Source organism: Magnolia sinica, chromosome 9, assembly GCF_029962835.1.
Source record: "Magnolia sinica isolate HGM2019 chromosome 9, MsV1, whole genome shotgun sequence".
Lineage (NCBI taxonomy): Eukaryota > Viridiplantae > Streptophyta > Magnoliopsida > Magnoliales > Magnoliaceae > Magnolia > Magnolia sinica.
This window is the reverse complement of record NC_080581.1, coordinates 64,113,786-64,134,943: the sequence shown is the minus strand read 5'-3', so window position 1 is coordinate 64,134,943 and position 21,158 is coordinate 64,113,786. Positions and strand designations below refer to the sequence as shown.

The window sequence follows — 21,158 nt, the reverse complement described above, 5'->3', positions numbered from 1 at the left end:
GCTATAGATCTAGGTGTTTATTATTATTATTGCTATTTCCTTTTTCTTGTGCATAAATAGTTTCTAATTAAACCACAAATAGGATGTCTGCTCTGGACTGCATATGCTGGGTGCAACTTTGCTTGCATCCCTACAACCCTTAAAGAGTTCTAACTAGGCCAATGGGCCATGAGACCAAGTGAGCCAAACCAAACATGCTATTAAAAAAGGTTTCATTTAGCATCTAATTTCATACTTTTGGCATGTACAATTTGAACTTATGCATTCTACAATCACAAATTTCAATCAAGATAATAAATTTCTCATTCTCATCAACGAGTCCATATTGTTTTATCACACTTGCTTGGTCCAATTGATTGTACCAGTATTGACTAGTTTTAGCAAACATATCATGGGCTATACAATGAAAATCATATTAGTTGGATGATCTAAACCGTCCATATATAGGACTTGTCTTTTTTATATTCATCTATTGCCAAACCATGGATGGGATGGTTAGGATTTTCTAATAAAATTGGTTCTTTAAAACCATAAGCAATAGATGATGGGCCTAACAAATTGATGGCCCGTCGCTGGATATGGCTACTTTCTCGTAAATGCTGTTGATTATCCATTAAATGGTTATTGTTTGGATGGTATGAATCATCTTATTGGTGGGATTTTTACATGGTGGCCTAAGAAATATGTTTTGCACCTAATGCAGGCCCATATTACTAGGTTAGACCGGCCAAGTGTCCTCGTTCAATCAGATGATTATTTCCAGACATGTCTTTGGCATCACAAAAGGTCCAACTCAAAAATCACCACAAAGAAACAAGTGATTATTCTTACACAATACGTACGTAGATATGGGAAAGTGAAAGAACTTTTTAGGTGCATGATCATTGAAAAATATCAAATATAAAAATATACATGAAACACCACTCTTCTTCATTTGAATGTTTGTCAAGCCCACATTTGGATCTAGACCATTGGAAATGATAAAGGACCATCGGCTAGGTAGGTTACATTGATTAGATTATCCATCTCATTAATTAGGTGATCATGTTGCTGAGATGGACCAAAATGTGAAAACAAGCAGACAAGTTATCCATTTATTTGTTTCTTTTACAAAATGGTGCGAGCACATACAACCTGTAATTTTATTGATTTGAAAATGGTTCTTTACAGCTATGGGGGAATGTGGAAACATAAGAAAGAACTACTGCACATCAGATAGATTAAACCAAATACACAAATTACCAAAAAGTAGGAAACAACTTTTTTTAGCAATCTATTTCTACGTACCTTCCCATCCTAGGAATAAAACAACCTAATATTAGAATAGAAAATCTACATGATGGCCCACCTAATATAAATTTACAAATCCCGCAAGCTTGCATATGGATGGTACACATGTGGACCTTGCAACCCTCTTTTCTCTCTTGTGCTTCCATTTCCCTAAGATCTTGCACCCTTATCCTATCTTCAATACTCTTACTGTCATTGCTATTTTACAAACCTATGGAAGGAAAAATCAAGAAAAGTATTTTATCAAAAAATATATAGAATTCTCTCCTTCCTTTCCTCCAAAGTGCTAGAGTCCAAAAAAGCATTCCCACTCCTACTCCGTATCCAACTCCAAATCCTATCCACAATAATTCCCAATCATAGTTCTTTTCAGATTCCAATGGTGATAGAGCAGATGGTGTTGTACCCTTGTTATCTTTGCATTTCCTTGATAGTGGAAGTCCACACAATCCTAAGTTTCCTTTGAATGATTCATTGTTAAATGTAAGAAACTGTCGACTTTGTGGTATTTTTCCCATGAGATGGTTTTGTGAAAGATTTAACACTGCAAGGAATGTTAACTCTGTAAGTTGCTGAGGGATTTCACCCGACAATTCATTTTGCGAGAGATCCAATGATTCTAGCTCCTTTATGCTTCCGAATGACGTTGGAATTGAGCCCATGAAATGATTGTATGATATATTGAGGACGTGGAGCGACTTTAGATCCCCAAATGATTTTGGGATCTCCCCTTCGAATTTGTTCTTTGAGAGATCCACTACGGTAAAGGCAGTGAGGATCTTTACCAGTTCGAACTGTAGCCCTTTGCTAACTATAGACACTTTGTCTTGATAGTATACAGAACCTATTATTGGTTTGCCAAGGTACAAAGTTTGGAATTTGTTCTCTCTCATCATTCCCTTCCAGCTCTTGAACATATTTGATGGCAGATTACCCTCGAAGCTATTGGAAGAGAGGTCGAAAATTTGTAATAGCGGTGAGGGGTGATTTATTAGAGGATGCCCAATGGTACCATAAAATTTGTTGAATTTCAAGACTAGGACGCATAGCTGGGGCAAAACTTCTATCCACGAAGGAAAGGTGTCATTTATTTGATTGTTTCCAAGGTTTAATACCTCCAACATTTTGCAATTGGCCAAAGACCTTGGCACTTGACCTTCAAATTGATTTTGACTGAGATCGAGAGTTTGTATATTACATCCCTCTTTAAATGTCTGAAGCAAGGTGCCATTGAAAGCATTTCCTTGAAGATTCAACACAATAAGAGCATTGCCAATCTCACCCAAACATGGTGGAACCTGACCAATGAAGTGATTGTAAGACAAATCAAGGACCGTTAGGCCTATTGCATTGCAAAATGATAGGGGGATTTCTCCACCAAGGCTATTGTTTGAAACTGAAAAGAAAAGTATGGAAGGTGATGGGATTGGAAGTGAGCCTTCTAGCATGTTGGAGCTAAGGTCAAGAATTGTCAAGGGATTCGGCAAAAGATGGGGAGATGGTGGAAGTACTCCTTGTAGAACATTGTGAGAAAGATTTAAAGAGAATAAAGCCCCATTCCCAACCTCCCATATCCATTTGGGTATTTCACCACTTATTTTGTTGTTGGAAAGGTCCAGTCCCCTCAACAGCTCTTGATTTCTCAAGAAATTTGGAAATGCATTGATGTTGCAAGAACGCAACCCCAAATATTCAAACTGGGGGAAGGAGACAAAAGTGAAATTACCACCAACATCTTGGACTGACAACTTGTTTTCTGAAAGATCGATGAGTAATAGGTTCTTAAGGTTTTGAAATAAGCCTAGCTCCACAACACCACTGAATTTGTTGAAAGAAACATCAAGTTCTTTAAGCTTCCTAAGTTGAAAGACTGATCTCGGAATAATCCCTTGCAAGTTATTGTTATTCAAATAGATGATCTCCAGCTGTGAAGAAGAGGCATTGTGGAACTCGCCAAGTTCACCGCTAAGCTGGTTAGCTCTGAGATTCAACTTTTGTAACGATGGGAGTGAAAACAATGATGACGGAATGGTCCCATTAAGCGAATTATTCCATAAGTCGATCACTTTGAGATTCAGAAGCTCGTTTCCATATGAAGAAGGAATAGGGCCACTCAATCTATTGGATGAAAGAGCCAAGTATTGCAGTTTGGTAAGGTTTGAAAGTGAGGATGGTAATGATCCAGACAAGTTGCACTGGGGGAGGTATAAATGAGTCAAGAATTTGAGATTAGGGAGAGAATCTACTGCAGAGGCCAGATTATTATAGCTGAGGTCAAGTTCAGATAAGAAATGCAGCTGTGACAGGGAAGAAAAGATGGAGCTTGAAAGACCACAAGCTTGTAAGATCAACTTTCGGAGAGTCCCAGTGAAGTTGGGCACTGCAGAGGATAGATTGTTATAGCTGAGGTCGAGTTCAGATAAGAAATGAAGCTGTGAAAGGAAGGAATAGATGGAGCCTGAAAGACCACAATTTCGTAAGCTCAACTTGTTGAGACGAGGGAGTGGCAAGAATAAGGGCTGGACCGACTCACTACCCAGTGCTAGGATATCTACCCAGTCCAGATAGAGTTCACTCAGACTCGGCAGGTTTTGGACGAGTGCTCCAATGCTTGGGTTTTCGAGTTTCAGGGATAGAGATACAGATGTATTGGCGTATTCATTGTAAGATAGATCGAGAGAAACCAACGCGGTCAAGTGGAAGATTTCTGGCGGGATTTGACCATAAAAAGATGAATGAGAGAGGTTGAGATGGGTCAAACTGATGAGCTGGTCAATCTCAGAAGGGATTGGAGTAGGATCGAAGTTATTTTGAGCGAGGTTGAGCCTCTGCAGATTCCTAAGACGAAAGACGCTTTCAAAATCAATCCGACCGTTCATCCAAAGGCCACCGAGGTCGAGACTGATCACGTAACCAGTGGCTCCATGGCATGTGATGCCTTCCCAAGAGCAGCAATTGGGATCGTTCGAATTCCATGAGGAGAGGTTTCTGTTGGTGTAAGAGAAGTCAAAGCCCTGTTTCAATTGGAGCAAGGCAGAGAAGTGATGATGGTTGCATTGCTGGGTTGCAAATACAAGAGAGAGGAAAACGAAGGAGCACAATATCAGAAATGACGGGATTTTCGAAGAGAGGAGAGCCATCGCTAAGAGGGAGCTGGGAGTTGGGATGTGCAGGATTAGAAAGCGTTGTGGGTATTTATAGACACAAGTGAAGAGCTTTCCACTCGGTTTCCAAACTACACGACTGCCACACGCGTGAGACGGACGCGGATTGCGTGCTACCCCCACCCGTCCCTAGCTCCGAACGGGCAGGTCTGGAGGCTGGCCCACCGTGATTTATCTGTACATCCAAGCCGTCTATCCCTTTTCTCAGATTATTTAAAAGCATAAAAACAAAAATTAGGCAGATCCAACCATCAAATGGACCACGTAACAGATGACTCTTGCATTTAATGCAACTGACATTTAATACTTTGTGCATTTTAATGCAACCAAGCTTATTATTTGGTGTGGTCCACTTGATCGTTGGATCTGTCTCTTTTCTTTTTTTTTGGATGCCTTAAAATAATATGAGAAAAGGGATAGACGGCTTGGATGTACAGATAAATAAAGATGGGCCCGCCCACAGACCTGCCGGTTCGGAGCTAGGGACGGGCGGGGGTAGTACGCAATCCGCGACATTGGAACCAGTCGTGGGGCGGTCGGCACTTCGTAGATGTAGGAAGCGTATTGCGTACGTAAAACTCCGTAGGACCCACCTGCATTTATGTGTCTTATCCACGGCATCCATCTCTTTAACCAGCTCGTTTTAGAGCAGTAACGAAATCAAAGCATAACCAAAGCTTAAATGAAGCACACCACACAGGAAACGATGTTAATTGAACGCCTGCGATTCAAAACTTCCTGAGGTCAGGAAGTTTTGGATGAAGCTGATATTTGTGTTTTCTTTCATTCATATCTATTTGATCTTATGTCTAGTGCCTTTTTTTTTTAACACACGCACACACACCCCACACACTCTCACCAGTGGAATTTCACCACCTATGGATACTCGAACCCTTGACCGTGTGTTGAAACTCCCGAGAGTATACCACCCTAAGGATCCGATCTTATGTCTGGCTAAATTACAATAAACATTTGTCATTACTGTTGGCCCTGCGAACATTTCAATGATGGACGTCATTATCTCTACTATTTTATTTGCCATAGTCCACTTCAGCTCAATTTTGAGTTCTGTCCTGAAATGATACGTTAGAACGTATGGAACCGGTGGATAAGATACATACATCCACGGTAGCTCCCACAGAGTTTACTCGGTAGGCAATCGGCTTCGTAGATGTCATGTCTCACCATTCGGGCGGATGAGATAATTGCGTGGCCGGTTGTGTACAGGAAAATGGATATTTGATAGAATTGACGAACGATCACCACGTTCTAACTCTGTAGCATGTGTGATTCGGATGGGTCTAACTCTTTTAGCCAAAGCATCTACACCATAATGATTGTTTGATGAGCGGCTCTAATTAGCCTAACAAAGATGAGAGCCCCTCATCAGACGGTCACCGTTTTCTCTACGCCCTTGTCTCACAAATGAGGCCCAAAATATTACCCAGATGTGAATGGGTTGGTGCTGGGTTTGTCTTCTATTGCGTGTAATGTGTGTGGGCATGTAAGAATTGATACATCAGCTCGATCCAAACCGATCAACTTCGACCTCAGGCGGCAAAAGCAGTGGATACATCCAAATATGAATGTATATAACTAGAATCAAGGAAGATCGGTCGCTTATTCTGCTACTTGCAGAATTCTATAATGATTAGGTGATAGTCAGAAGGTAAAGTTCTTCCTTTGAAGATAGGTTGCATTTTGCCTTATTCAAGAAAGGGCTTTCAATATACCAGTTTAAATCAAACAAAATGATAAGGAAGAGAGAAACCCTAACCCTTCTCCTCCCTCTTTCTGAAGCAGAGAGAGAGAGAGAGAGAGAGAGAGAGAGAGAGAGAGAGAGGTCTCCGAATTAAGAAATGCCTACAGGACACGAAGTGAGATCTAGGACCCGAGACGTGTTCTCGCGTCCGTTCAAGAAGAAGGGGTACATCCACCTGACAACCTACCTCCGCACGTACTGCATCGGAGAGTACGTGGACGTCAAGGTGAATGGTGTCGTACACAAGGGCATGCCCTACAAGTTCTATCATGGCCGCACAGTAAGGCCTAGAATGTCACCAAACGGACCATCGACATCGAGGTTAACAAGCAGGTGTTCAACAGAATCATCAAGAAAAGGATCCATGTCCGCGTGGAGCACGTGCGGCCTTCAAGGTGCACCGAGGAGTTCCGCTCGCGCAAGTTGCAGAACGACAAGCTGAAGGTGGAGGTAAAGGCCCGAGGGGAGGCCATCATCAGGAAGTGGCAGTCGGAGTGCCCTATGCCAGGTTTCATGGTCGAAGGGGCCACCTTGGAGACTGTCACTCCCATTCCTTATGATGTGGTCAACGATCTCAAAGGCGGGTACTAAATCATATGCTTTATGGGCTATCGTTATGTTGGTTGGAAGATTGCAGTCTTCCTTTTTATTTGAATTTTTTTTTGGAACCATTAAAACATTTTTATCTAGTTTAATTAAATCAAGGTAGATTTTAAGCTGAAAAAAAAAAGAAAAAGAAAAAGCAAAAGGATAAAAACTCACAATGGGCCATTAGGAGTGACCGGAAGAATACGTCTCTTAAAAAAACTGCATGATATTGGATAAAGGACAAATTCAGAGTACTAGCATAGCTTTGGATTACAACTAAAAGACTATAGTAAAGAATTATCACTACTTTGTTATTGTTACTCCTATGATAACTGAGATAAAAGATAGATTTGATTTGATTGTTGGATTGTATTATGTTTTTTTTTTTTTTTTCTTTTCTGATGTATACTTTATAGATTTCCTTGATTGCTTGTCTCCAAGTGCAGAGGTTCGTAAGTAGTATTCCGTGAATACAGGGTCGATTCCACAGAGAGATGAATTGTGAGAAGAAAAAATAATCAAATGCAAAACAAACTAAGTAATAAAAATTAATTTGATGATTTAATTTTGAAATTTTTGAATGGATGTAATTCAACTGAATAAAATAACACCCAAGCATCAAAGTTCCACATATAGGTTAATGTTCCAAAATCATGATGACTTGGATAACACAACTAGGATCTGAACACTATGGTCAGCCTAATCGGAAAATAAAACACTTTAAATATTTTAATAAATGATATAAAAGATTAGAAAATAATGGATTTGCACCATTAACATATATTCTCAAGCGCCAGTGATTTTAAGTATTCAATATCTATAGGATAATGAATATCAAAGAAATATAACAAGTTGAGAACATCTCCTATCTAGGAAATCTGATTGATCTAGGGTAAGCCTATCCATCAATGTGGATCTCATATGATGGAAACATATGGATCTTACAAAAGGATAAAAAATAAAACCTAAATAATAGATAACATACATACACCATTCTTCTTATCATTAAAACAATCAATCATCATAATCTTAAAAAATTATTAAACCCATGTGCTTCCCTTCTAGCTTGGGTTCAACTTAGAAAAACATAATTAAATTGCAGAAATAAAAAGCAACAAGAAAGAAAGAAGAAAAAAATGCAAATAGAAAAGATCTAAAATAGAAAAATAACTTATAAAGCTTTAATAAAACCAAAAACTCTTTAAAAATCCTAAATATTGCTCTTGAATGCTTCTAATGATGTTTAAGAATGCCCTAGGAGGCCCTATTTATAAGTAGGGAACTCCAATTTTCGTACAAAGTTGAAAATCCTAGAAAATGCCTCAAATATACATATTTTTTCAAAATAGACTTCTTGCTGCATAATTTGTTTAAAACAGACTTTCTGCTTCGTAGTTTTCCAAAATAGACTTCAGAGCTTTAGAATACACTTTTTAGGACGATTTCAGGATTCTTCACTTCAAATCTTCGATTCTTTTCATTCCTCACTTGGTTTTCTTAGATCTTTGGCATGTGAACTCTTCAATCTTAGTTTCTTAAGATCCATCTCTTGCCTTGGTGATTTTTGAGCATCAAATTCTTACTTTTTAGCACCCTTTTTCAATCCAAACTCTTAAATTCACCTTGCAACACATATAGGAGTAAAATAGAATATTAAGATGATTTATGTTCATAAAACCAAGATATAAATGGGGAAAATTATGCAATATTTGAGTCTCAACACACCTCCCAACCAGCATTTTGTTAGTCCCGAGCAAAATAAGTGAAGAAAAATAAAAATTAATTTTTTTAAAAAAAATTAAAATGAAAAAAATTCTAACTACACAACTTTCACAGGTAATCTCGATTGCATTTAGCATATGCAACAAGCCTTTAAACCCCTAGTTTTTCCCTAGTTGACGAGTTATAGTCTCGTGAGGGTTTTCAGAAATGTTACCCACAAACATTGAAAACAAGAAAAATATTTCAACGCTAAAAAATTTATATAATTATGCCCTCATTCATCATATGAATTCCAAAACAAAACAATACTTAACCTAAGTTTGAAGTTAGTTAGAATCTCAATTTTCTAATCCATTACATCCTTGAGTTCAGAGACCTAATCAAAATTTAGAATAGTTATGATCCAATATCCTTAGGTGCTCCGTGACACGAGTCTAACTTTGAGAAATATGCATGTTCCCTATCCTAACTCCTTTCAATCATCCCAAGAATATGAAATCTCTAGTTATCTCATTTTTTCATGACATTTCTTCTTTTATCATTATATCCTCATTATTATAGACCACCCTTAGATAAAGATTCCCATCGGGTTTGCTTCATAACCTAAGGTATTGTACTTGTAATGGTAACAGTAATGGATACTTAGGTATCCTTACTCCGGATTACTGACACGATTGTTATGGTCATTGCATTCATGCTCTATAATAAAAATTTCTTTTTTCCATTACTCTTTTTTTTTCCTTTAATATTCTCTCTTTTAAACATATATCAATGGTAGTAGTTCATTCAACCTTGTTTGAATCAAAAGTTGTTATTCTAGTTCACATTCATATTCCTCACTTAGTTAGATAGGGTGTATTGTGAATTCAGTATATCAAATTACAACTCACTTTAAACTAGTGATTAGATAATTGAACTCAAGTCTATAATTTTCAATTATCAGATTTTTGACTACTATCAACCTAGACTAAGTATTAATTTTGCCTTTGGAATTCACAACATATCATGTTCACATTCTTGTATATAAACATATTATTTTGAAAATATTGAAATTTTTTTTCATAAACTTAAAAAAAATAAACTTAAACCTAATTGAAACCTAAAAATAATACAAATAATAATAAAATAACTGAAACCCCCCAAAAAAGAACTTTCACATGGATGACTATCCACACCCCCTAACCTAAATTCTACATTGTCCTCAATGTAATGATAATGTAATGCAGACAACATAAAAATAAAAGAAAGGGTGGATAGTACCTATCATAAAAAAAACTCACCTGCTATGTGACACTAAAAAAAATTGAATATGATACAAATCCTGCACAAATGCTCCGTCAGACTAGGAGCATCAATTTGAATATTTTGGCTCATGAAGAAGGAATGACTCCTCTCCCACATGAAAGTTTTCTACATAAGGCTTCAATCTCTGACCATTAACCTTGTACACATTGCCATTACGTGGATTCTCAATTTCAATAGCCCCATGAGTATAAACATTCTTCACAATGAAGGGGTCTGTCCATCTTGATCTTAACTTTTCCGGAAAGAACTGGAGACGAGAATTGTACAATAGGACTTTTTGCTGAGGTTCAAAATTCTTTCTCAGGATATTTTTGTCATAAAAAGCTTTAGTCATCTCTTTGTAGATTTTAGAATTTTCATAAGAGTCTCTCTTCAGCTCCTCTAATTCATTCAACTCTAATTTCCTTTGTCCACTTGCTTGATCTATATCAAAGTTTAATTTCTTTATTGCCCAGTAGGCTCTATGTTCCAATTCCACAGGCAAGTGGTAAGCCTTCCCATACACCAATCTGTATGGAGACATTCCAATCGGGGTCTTATAAGCAGTCCTATAAGCCCATAAAGCGTCGGATAGTTTGAGGGACCAATCCTTCCTATTTGGCCTTATAGTTTTCTCTAAAATGTGTTTGATTTTCCGATTAGAAATCTCAGCTTGCCCACTCGTTTGTGGGTGGTATGGGATACTTACTTTATACTTGAAGCCATATTTCTTCATTAAAGCCTTAAATGTTCTATTACAAAAGTGAGACCCGCCATCACTAATGATGGCCTTTGGAATTCCAAATCTAGCAAAAATATTTTCCTTGAGGAATCGTATGACCACTTTGTTGTCATTGGTCCTACTTGGAACTGCATCAATCCACTTTGAAACATAGTCCACACCAACCAATATATAAAGAAATCCAAAAGAAGATGGAAATTGACCCATAAAATCAATATCCTAACAATAAAAAATCTCCAATGGTAAAATTGGGGATAAAGGCATCATGTTGCGCTGGGACACTCTTCCCAACCTTTGATATCTATCACAAGCAATACAAAAAGCATGGGTGTCTTTAAACATGGTGGGCCAATAAAAACCACACTGCAGGATTTTTGCAATGGTTTTCTTAGCAGAAAAATGGCCACCACATGCTTTCATGTGACAAAAATAAATAACACTTCAAACTTCATCCTTTGGGACACAACATCTAAAAATTTTATCAGTCCCATATTTATATAAATACGGGTCATCCCAAAAGAAGTTCCTAACCTCGGTTTCAAAATGCTTCCTATCTTGTGACTTCCAATGATATGACATTTTTCCCGTTACAAGATAGTTCACTATATCCGCATACCAAGGCAATTTGGAGATCGCAAATAATTGTTCATCAGGAAAAGTGTCCTGGATATGTATCTCCTCAGTGGAATCATCTATCACTAATCTAGAAAGGTGATTGGCCACCACGTTTTCTACTCCTTCCTTATCTTTTATCTTTAAGTCAAATTTTGGAGTAGGAGGATCCATCTCAAAAGTCTCGGCTTTGCATCCTTCTTAGATAACAAATATTTCAAAGCCGAGTGGTCCGTAAAAATGACCACTTTGGATCCCAGTAAGTAGGACCTAAACTTATCCAAAGCAAAAACTACTGCAAATAACTCTTTTTCAGTTGTTGACTAGTTCACTTGGGCCGAGTTTAGAGTTTTACTCGCATAGTGAATAACGTAGGGCCGTTTTTCTTTCCTTTGGCCTAAAACAGCCCCTATAGCATAATCACTTGCATCGCACATTAGTTCAAAAGGAAGTGTCCAATCTGGTGGACGCATGATAGGTGCAGTGGTAAGGGATGATTTGATTTTATTAAAGGCACTTGCACGCTCATCTGTCCACTTAAATGGAACATCCTTTTGAAGAAGATTAGTCAAGGGTATAGTAATAGCACTAAAGTCCTTGATGAATCTTCTATAAAAACCAGCATGCCCTATAAGTGATCTAATATCTCTAACAGTTCGGGGGATAGGTAGATTAGCTATAATGTCGAGTTTTGAGCGATCTACCTTGATTCCATTTTTAGAGATAACATGGCCCAAAACAATTCCCTTTTAAACCATGAAATAACATTTCTTTCAATTTAAGACAAGATGTTTCTCTTCACACATAGACAAGACAAGAGATAAATTGTTGAGGCATTCCTCAAAACTACTCCTAAATACAGAGAAGTCGTCCATGAAAACCTCAAGAAACTTCCCAAGCATATTTGAAAAAATAATTAACATACACCGTTGGAAAGTTGCTGGGGCATTACACAATCCAAATGGCATCTGTTTGAAAGCAAACGTGCCAAATGGACAAGTGAACGTGGTTTTCTCTTGGTCTTCTAGGGCTATCTCTATTTGGTTATATCCGGAATATCCATCAAGAAAACTATAAAAGGAGTGACCTGCTACCCTCTCTAAAACTTGATCAATGAATGGTAAAGGGAAATGGTCCTTCTTTGTGACCTGGTTCAATTTTCTATAGTCAATGCAAACACGCCAACCAGTGTTTACATGTGTTGGAATGAGTTCATTATTAGAATTCTACACAATAGTTATTCCAGATTTCTTTGGGACTACTTGAGTTGGACTCACCCAAATACTATCGGATATTGGGTAGATGATTCCCACATCTAATAATTTGATCACCTCATTTTTTACAACTTCCATCATGTTTGGATTGAGACGCCTTTGAGCTTAATCGAGGTGGATCTGATGGATGCATATGGAAGGGCTTATACCTTTAATGTCAGAAATGGTCCAGCCCAAGGCTCCTTTGTGGTCCCTTAGAACTTTCAACAATTTAATCTCTTGATCCTTCTCTAAAAATGAAGAGATCACCACAAGATAAGTTTTATTTTCACCTAAGTATACATACTTAAGCTCATTTGGTAGTGGTTTTAAATCAAACTTTGGAACATTGGTTGGTGATGGCAGAGGTCGCAAGTCCTCGATAGATAGGATTTGAGTGCGCGGTCTCCATTGGTACATACTAATGTCTTGGGTGGTAGTGCTCTCATTATCATCAGAAATTTCAGTAAGCACTTTTTCTAAATCATAATTTTTCAAGTCCCCAATTATTTGAATCAATTTCTCAGTCAGACTAGGTTCCAATTCCTCTTCTTCTATTAAACAGTCCATGAAATTCAACTCATGGATCTCATTATTATCAATGGGCTGCTTACATAGATTGAAAATATTTAGCTCTAGAGTCATGTTACCAAAAGATAAGTTTATCATTCCATTCCTGCAATTTATGATTGCATTTGAAGTTGCTAGGAATGGGCGGCCTAAAATGATGGGAACTTGAGCACTAGCATTTACACATGGTTCAATGTCTAGTATAATAAAATCTATGGGGAAGTAGAATTTCTCCACTTGGACTAGCACGTCCTCTAAAATTTCCCTTAGTACCTAATAGAGCGGTCAGCAAGTTGGAGTGTAATTGTGGTTGGTTTAAGCTCGCCTAACCCCATTTATTTGTAAACCGAATAAGGTACTAATTTGACACTTGCACCAAAATCTAGCAAAACATGCTCAATTTGAAAATTTCCAATAATACAAGGAATAGTGGGACTTCCCGGGTCTTTGTATTTGGGTACAACCCTTTGTTGAATGATAGCGCTCACTTTTTCAGTAAGGAAGGCCTTTTTGTGCACAATTAATTTCCTCTTTACAGTGCACAAGTCCTTGAGATATTTAGCATATGATGGAATTTGTCTAATGGCATCAAGCAAAGGAATATTGACAGTAACCTTTTGGAGCACATCCAACACCTCTTGATATTTCATGGGGATAGTTGGATTCTGAAGGCTAGATAGGAACGGAACTGGAGGCTCATATGACTTAGTCTCTTTATCCTTTTGCTATTGTAGCTCTTGAACCATAGCCAGTTCATCATTTTCTTGAGACAGTGGCTCATCCTTCGGTATTTCTACTGGTTGTATTATCTTGTTATCGACCTATTTTCCACTTCTCAAGGTAATGATGGCCTTAGCTTGTTCATGATGTAGTTCACTTGGATTTGAGTCTCCAATGAAATGTGTGTTTCGAGGGTTTGACACAGGTTGAGAAAGAAGGGTGCCTTTTCCCCTAGTATTTAGTTGAGTCTCAATCCTAGCCATAACTATCTTTAATTCCTGATTTGATTGGATTAGAGACTAATTCATTTGAGCTTGAGAGTTCATGAATGTGGTCAATGCATCCTCCACAGATGATCGCTTTGGTGGGGGCACATATGGTGTATTGTTAGGTGCCCCAAAGAAGTTATTTTGTGGAGGCATTTGAGGTGCATTGGGCACATTAATTTGTAGTCCATTCCTCCAACTAAGATTAGGATGATTACGCTAATTTGGATTATACGTGTTTCCCATTGGTTGCATAACTGACCTTAGGTAATAATTTATAGCATTTGCTTGATCATGCTCATGTGTGATATTTTGTACAACTGAGATTATTGGAAAATCCTACGTCATGGTCTGTACCACCACAAATGCTACAAAAATTACCTAAGGAAGTGTTTGCTTTAACCATATCAACCTTCCTAATTTCCAAGGCTTAGACCTTTCTAGCCAATGCAGCGAATTTTGCATTAAGGTCGTCTTCCTCTCTTAGGACATACATTCCTGCTTTCTCTCTAGGAATGGGTCTAGTTTGGTCTGATTTAGCAGAGACATCCCATGTCTGCGTATTCTCTGCTAACATATCTAAAAAATTCTAAGCCTCATTATGATCTTTGTCAAGAAAGGTTCCACCACACATCATCTCTATGAACTGACGGGTATCCATGGTGAGCCCCTTTTGGAAAGCATCATTCACGTGCCATGGTTCATAACCATGATGTGGACAAGTAATTAGAATGTCTTTGAAGTGCTCCCAAGCTTGAAAAAATAGTTCATTCCCCTTTTGGGAGAATGACATGATTTCTTGTTTTAGTACATTTGTTTTGTGCTCGGGAATGAACTTTTTCAAAAACTCTCTACTTAAGGTTTGCCATGAAGTGATGGTATTAGGTCTTAGAGAGTTGAGCCATGCTTTGGCTCAATCCTTTAGAGAAAATGAGAATAACCTAAGCTTAAGTACATCCCTATTGCCATTGTTTACTTGTAACGTTGCAATTACTTCCTCAAAGTCCTTGAGGTGCAAGTAGGGGCTTTCAGAATCTAAGCCATGAAATTTAGGAATTAATTGAATCACACCTGGTTTAAAATCAATGTTCCCTATGTGAGTAGGGAATACTATACAAGATGGTAAAGTTGATCTTTCAAGGTGTAAATGTTCACGTAAAGTCCGTGGTTGGTTTAACACATTCCTATGAACTTCATTTTTATCCTCAAGAGGAGGATTATGTTGATTTTCTCTATTTTGATTTATAGTTGGATCTGGCAGATTTGGATTTAGATTATCAACTAGGTCTGCCATGGAATCCAAGTGATGTTGAGTGCCTCTTCTAAGTGAATAATAAAGGCCTGGAACTAGTCCCCCTTCAGAGGAGAGTCGATTGTTTTGATCCCTACTCCAACGGGACATAAACCATCCATACCACACAACAAATACTACTAATTCAAATCGCAAGTATAATACTTAAAATAAAAATAAAAACTTAAATCAACAACCCAGGTGGCAGAGCCAACCATGAGAGTTCAGTCCACAAAGCAAAATAAATCAACAACCCAGGTGGCATGCCCAACCATGAGGGTTCAGTCCACAAAACAAAATAAATCAACAACCTAGGTGGTAAAGCCGACCCTGAGGGTTCAGTCCACAAAGCAAAATAAATCAACAACCCAGGTGACAGAGCCGACCATGAGGGTTCAGTCCATAAAGTAAAATAAATCAACAACCCAGGTGGCAGGGCCAACCATGAGGGTTCAATCCACAAAAAAATTAAAAATAAATAAATAAATAAATAAATAAATAAAAGTAAAACTACTACAGAAATTAAACTATGCTAATATGGAAAATAGATTCAGCGGATGATCTTTGTGATCAAACAACAACTGTAGGACAACCTTAGCACTTGGGTGATAAAATCCCAAGCAGGGCAACCTTATGTCATAGTTAGTGCTTGAAAGACCCAACTGAATTTATTTTCAAAGAAAAAGAAAAGAAAAAAAATAAAAAAAATAAAAAAAAACTACAAAAAATCTGGAGGGTTTAGAAGAAAACTTACCTTAACTATCTTGCACAAATCTGATCTATCTCAGTCCCTCCCCGGCAACGGCGCCAAAAACTTGATTGCTTGCCTCCAAGTACACAGGTTCGTAAGCAGTATCCTGTGAATACAGGGTCGATCCCACGGGGAGATGAATTGTGAGAAGAAAAAAAATAATCAAATGCAAAACAAACTAAGTAATAAAAATTAATTTGATGACTTGATTTTGGGATTTTTGAATGGATGCAATTCAACTGAATAAAATAACACCCAAGCTTCAAAGTTCCACACATAGATTAATGTTCCAAAATCATGATGACTTGGATAACACAACTAAGATTTGAACACTATGGTCAGCCTAATCGGAAAATAAAACACTTTAAATATTTTAATAAATGATATAAAAGAATAGAAAATAATGGATTTGCACCATTGACATATATTCTCAAGCGCCAGTGATTTTAAGTATTCAATATTTATAGGATAATGAATATCAAAGAAATATAACAGGTTGAGAACATCTCCTATCTAGGAAATCTGATTGATCTAGGGTAAGTCTATCCATCAATGTGGATCTCATATGATGAAAATATATGGATCTTACAATAGGATAAAAAATAAAACCTAAATAATAGATAACATGCATACACCATTCTTCTCATCATTAAAACAATCAATCATATAATCTTAAAAAATTATTAAACCTATGTGCTTCCCTTCTAGCTTGGGCTAGAAGGAACTTAGAAAAACGTAATTAAATTGCAGAAATAAAAAGCAACAAGAAAGAAAGAAGAAAAAAATGCAAATAGAAAAGATCTAAAATAAAAAAAACAACTTATAAAGCTTTAATAAAACTAAAAATTCTTTAAAAACCATAAATATTGCTCTTGAATGCTTCTAATGATGTTTAAGAATGCCCTAGGAGGCCTTATTTATAAGTAGGGAACTCTAATTTTGGTATAAAGTTGAAAACCCTAGAAAATGCCTCAAATATACGTATTTTTCTAAAATAGACTTCTCGCTGCATAGTTTGTTTAAAACAGACTTCCTGCTGTGTAGTTTTCTAAAATAGACTTCAGAGCTTTAGAATACACTTTTTAGGATGATTTCAGGATTCTTCACTTCAAATCTTCGATTCTTTTCATTCCTTAGTTTTCTTGGATCTTTGGCATGTGAATTCTTCAATCTTGGTTTCCTAAGATCCACCTCTTGCCTTGGTGATTTTTGAGCATCAAATTCTTACTTTTTAGCATCCTTTTTCAATCCAAGCTCTTAAATTCACCTTACGACACATACATGAGTAAAATAGAATATTAAGATGATTTATGTTCATAAAACCAAGATATAAATGGGGAAATTTATGCAATATTTGAGTCTCAACATTCCTCTGTAATTTTTAGAGCTCTGCTATGTAGCTTATTCTTTCATATGCTTCTTTCAATATTACTCCATCAGTTACAATAGTCGAGGGCATCTCTCTAGATTTGTCTTTTGTTACATTTTTCTTTTGTCATCGTTCCTCTTATAATGGCCAAGTTTTGTGTTTCTCGGTCGCCTTCAGTATCTTGAGCTACTTGATTGCTTTGCTCTCTTTGCTCATTAAACTTTTGGATAACTAGGTCACATTACTTCATTGATCATCTAATGATGTGTACAATTGGATTTATGCTAACTATGATTCCATAAAAAGCACTCCAAGTATCTTGAATATATTTTCATCCACCTTATATTTCTCGTGCAATGCCACATGTCGCCCTCTTATTGGATTTTTTATAGAATGTCCAGAAAGAAGGTACAACAATGCCCCCCATCAGTTACAGTAGTTGTAAAAAAATCTAGATGTGCTTTCTTTAAGAGTAGTCAATGACCTTCTTTTCAATACTCACATCAAACCGGTTGAGGCATTATTGACACTTGGTCCAGCCTTTCATCTTGCAGCTACTCACGGACAGCTTTGTGAAATCAAACCATGTTATCCAAAGTGTCCTAATGAAGTTCTACTTATTCAATCCAATCATTTCCTGGACTCTTCCAATGCTTTTAAGTCTTCAAGATTATATTCGAAATTGATGAATGGTTAGGTGGAATGGTTTACTTGTGTTGAAGCACGACATGGCGACACATGGAAGCTGGATAATATAAATGAATGTATTAAACTTTCATTACACGAATATTCAGTCAATACCTTCCTCCTTGCAATAGTTTCAACTTTTTGGAGTCAGTTAACTCATACACCTCATTTTGGATGTGGCCCCATGGGTCCAACAATCATGGACATATGTGCCTTCACCCATCTTTTACCCTTTAGTGAGCATTTTTATCTAGGCTTTACTTCAAAGAATCAACATCTCTTTGCCCTTCCAAACAAGACTAGCAAAGCATATTCCACTTTTATGGTCCTACAACGCCAATATCAATATGAAGTTGATGAGAAAGAACATATGACTTTCCTGTTTGATGTCAATTTATTGATTTCTACTATGTGTGAGTGCTCTTTAAATTACCAAAGAATACGTCCATCTAGTTAAGGCAATCGTTCAACGATACTAGCTTGCTCTCGCCCCTTTTGTGCTCGGCCACCTTTATTGCATTATGTTTGAAGTAACCACGAAGGGTTTTTACCACTCTGGCTGGCCGATTTGGCTTGTCAAGATGTGATTCTACGAATATTTTGGAGCATAATTTGTTAAATATGTTCCAACAAATGTGGAATTCACTTCGTTCAACCACCACAATATCTTCTATCCCAAATTTAATTATTCATTTGCCGATTATATGAGTTCCTTCATTTCTTTTACCCTTGATAAGTGCAACCATTCCTTTTATGCAGTTAACGATAATGAATTTAGCTCAACCTGGTTCACCGAAGACTACAGGCTGACCGATACCAAGATGAATAGTCTTAGAGATGCAGCTTTGAAAAGTTGTTTAATTTATAGAGACCTACCATATGGTGGTATAGTAGATACTGGTATTAATGCAAAGGCTAAAATCAAACAATACTGCCATATATTCTTGCTCGTCAATTTGGTTTAACCCAAGGCATCCCCTTTCTATTAATTCACCAAGCTTGCAACCAACCTCTAAATCCTCATCCAGTTATGGATTCGGTTAGCACATTTCAGACTCTCCATAAATGATTTGATTCTATAAGATTTTCTTTTATGATCCCCCTCTTTACTAACTATCCTCATCACCTAGAGTCATTTCATTCCTGGTGGAAAAACTATTCTAGGACTTTGATTAGTGGGCCCATGAATTGATCATTGGTCGGTTTTCTCTTTTATCCAAAGTGGAGAAACTATAGCTGAGAAGAAGAAGATGACTAAAGAATGTACCAAAAAATTGACTGCACCTTAGTCAGTCGTATCTCCTGTTCAGAGGAAGACACGATCAAGGAAGACGACTTCAATTCCATTGACCGTCTTATCCCCAACACCAATAAAGATAGTCGAATCTTCTTTCATGTTAATAAGAACATTCGAGCTAAGTCAACTTTAAATGAACCGTCAAAAGACCATAGTTATAGGTCTAGCTAAGGTGGTTCTAGCAACTGCTTCAACCCCAACACCTACAATTCCTCCAATCATTTTGAAGATTTCTAAGCTTAAGCTTCTCTCAGCTCCTCGTCATACATTTCTTTCAACTTCTAATTGATCTACTCTAGGTATTTTTTCTTTGACCAAATCTATCGTAGCCTTTAAAAATATTACAAAACTAAATTCTCACCAGGTATTCCCACTTTACATATTCTTTGGAGATGGAAGAGGTGTATACTCCCAAGATATATTTACTTGTCTGGCGGATCATTAGGGGGGCGGTATCGGTGGATGAGGCTGTCAAATCTCGTGGGGTCCAACTTTTGTCCAAATGCTACTGCTGTTTCCAGGAATCCAACGACCACCCAGATATTGAAACAGTTAATCACGCCTTCCTGTTTAGCGCCCGAGCAGCTGCGGTTTGGCGTCATTTTTCTAGGGTATATGGCATTAGGCTGTCTAGCGGCGGTTTAGTTTTGGAGGGTCTTGCATGCTAGTGGGATTCTCGGTTGACCAATGCTTCTTCCGCTCCTTTCCGGGCTCTCATTCCTTGTTTCATTTTGTGGGAGCTTTGGAGGGCGCGGAATTCATCTAAGTTTGAGAATTCAAATCCGAGTCTAATCTCAATCATATCGCGCACTGCAGGGTGGGTGAACTAGATTGTCAAGATGTGGAATCTCCGTGCTCGCAACCAAGGGATAAGCAGGGATTTATCCTCCTTGGAAATCTCTTCTCATCCAAGGGTTTTCTAGGCCACTCAAGTAGTGCGTTGGAGGAAGCCTCCCCCGGGTTGGGTTAAACTAAACATTGACGGCTCGTCTCACGGGAATCTTGGTTTAGCTGGTGGGTGAGGGGTGTGCAGAGGAGAGATTGGCGATCTTCAGTTTGCGTTCTCAGCTGGCTATGGAATGGCGTCGAACATTTGGGCTGAACTGAGCGCAGTTCATGATGGCCTTAGCCTCTGTTTGTAACAGGGGCTGAAGAAAGTTGTCATAGAGTCTGACTCCTTACTGGTTGTCAGCTAGTTGATGGGATCTTCTCAGCCAAGTTGGAGATGCAGATACTGGCTATAAAGAATTCATTCACTCGCCAGAGATTGCCAGATCACGTTCAGTCACATGTGCAGAGAAGGAAACGAACTAGCGGATAGGATGGCTAAAGGGGGTAGTTCTGATCAAGCTTCGTCCCTCTTTTCCTCCCTTTCGGATCTTCCTCAGGTAGTTAGAGGTTTGCTCTTTCTTGATAGTGTGGGTCTTGGGTCGATTCGTAAGCGCAGCTTTAGGTGATGGATTGTCAGTGGGGTGGGGCGTCGTCAGGGTGACGGCTTCTGCATATCTTCTTTGCGATAGGTGGTCGGAGTCCTTATTTTTTTGGAGGACTTGGGGTCACCCGAAGTACAGTCCCTGTATCTTTCTCTCTTTGAATGAATCTCTCTTAAAAAAAAAAGAAAAAAAAAGAGAGAGACAAAGATACTCAATTTAATAGGTCTTTTAATAAATGAAATAGTGAAAAGTAAATATTAAATGATCCCAATCTTCATTAATACGTATGTATCACGGCTAATACATAAACAACTCTAAGTCAGTGTTTACCTTTCTTTCCCCTTTACTACTTTTCTT

General features: G+C 37.8%; 1 protein-coding gene, 1 non-coding gene and 1 pseudogene across 2 annotated transcripts; 2 read left to right on the top strand and 1 right to left on the bottom strand.

Annotated features, from left to right (window-relative positions):
• Positions 1-1,493: 1,493 nt before the first annotated feature.
• On the bottom strand, positions 1,494-4,430 carry LOC131255044 (receptor like protein 22-like). Its single transcript, XM_058255739.1, has one exon. The coding sequence runs from the start codon at positions 4,428-4,430 to the stop codon at positions 1,494-1,496; it is 2,937 nt and encodes a 978-aa protein (XP_058111722.1).
• Positions 4,431-6,230: 1,800 nt separating this feature from the next.
• On the top strand, positions 6,231-6,911 carry LOC131256383 (large ribosomal subunit protein eL21x/eL21w-like; annotated as a pseudogene).
• Positions 6,912-14,677: 7,766 nt separating this feature from the next.
• LOC131257210 (small nucleolar RNA R71) lies at positions 14,678-14,784 on the top strand. The gene has a single exon (XR_009177223.1). It is a non-coding gene; the product is annotated as a small nucleolar RNA R71 (small nucleolar RNA).
• Positions 14,785-21,158: the final 6,374 nt, after the last annotated feature.

Bases quoted from the DNA above. Each gene is read 5' to 3' on its own strand.
- LOC131255044 (XM_058255739.1), bottom strand. From the start codon at position 4,430: ATGGCTCTCCTCTCTTCGAAAATCCCGTCATTTCTGATATTGTGCTCC.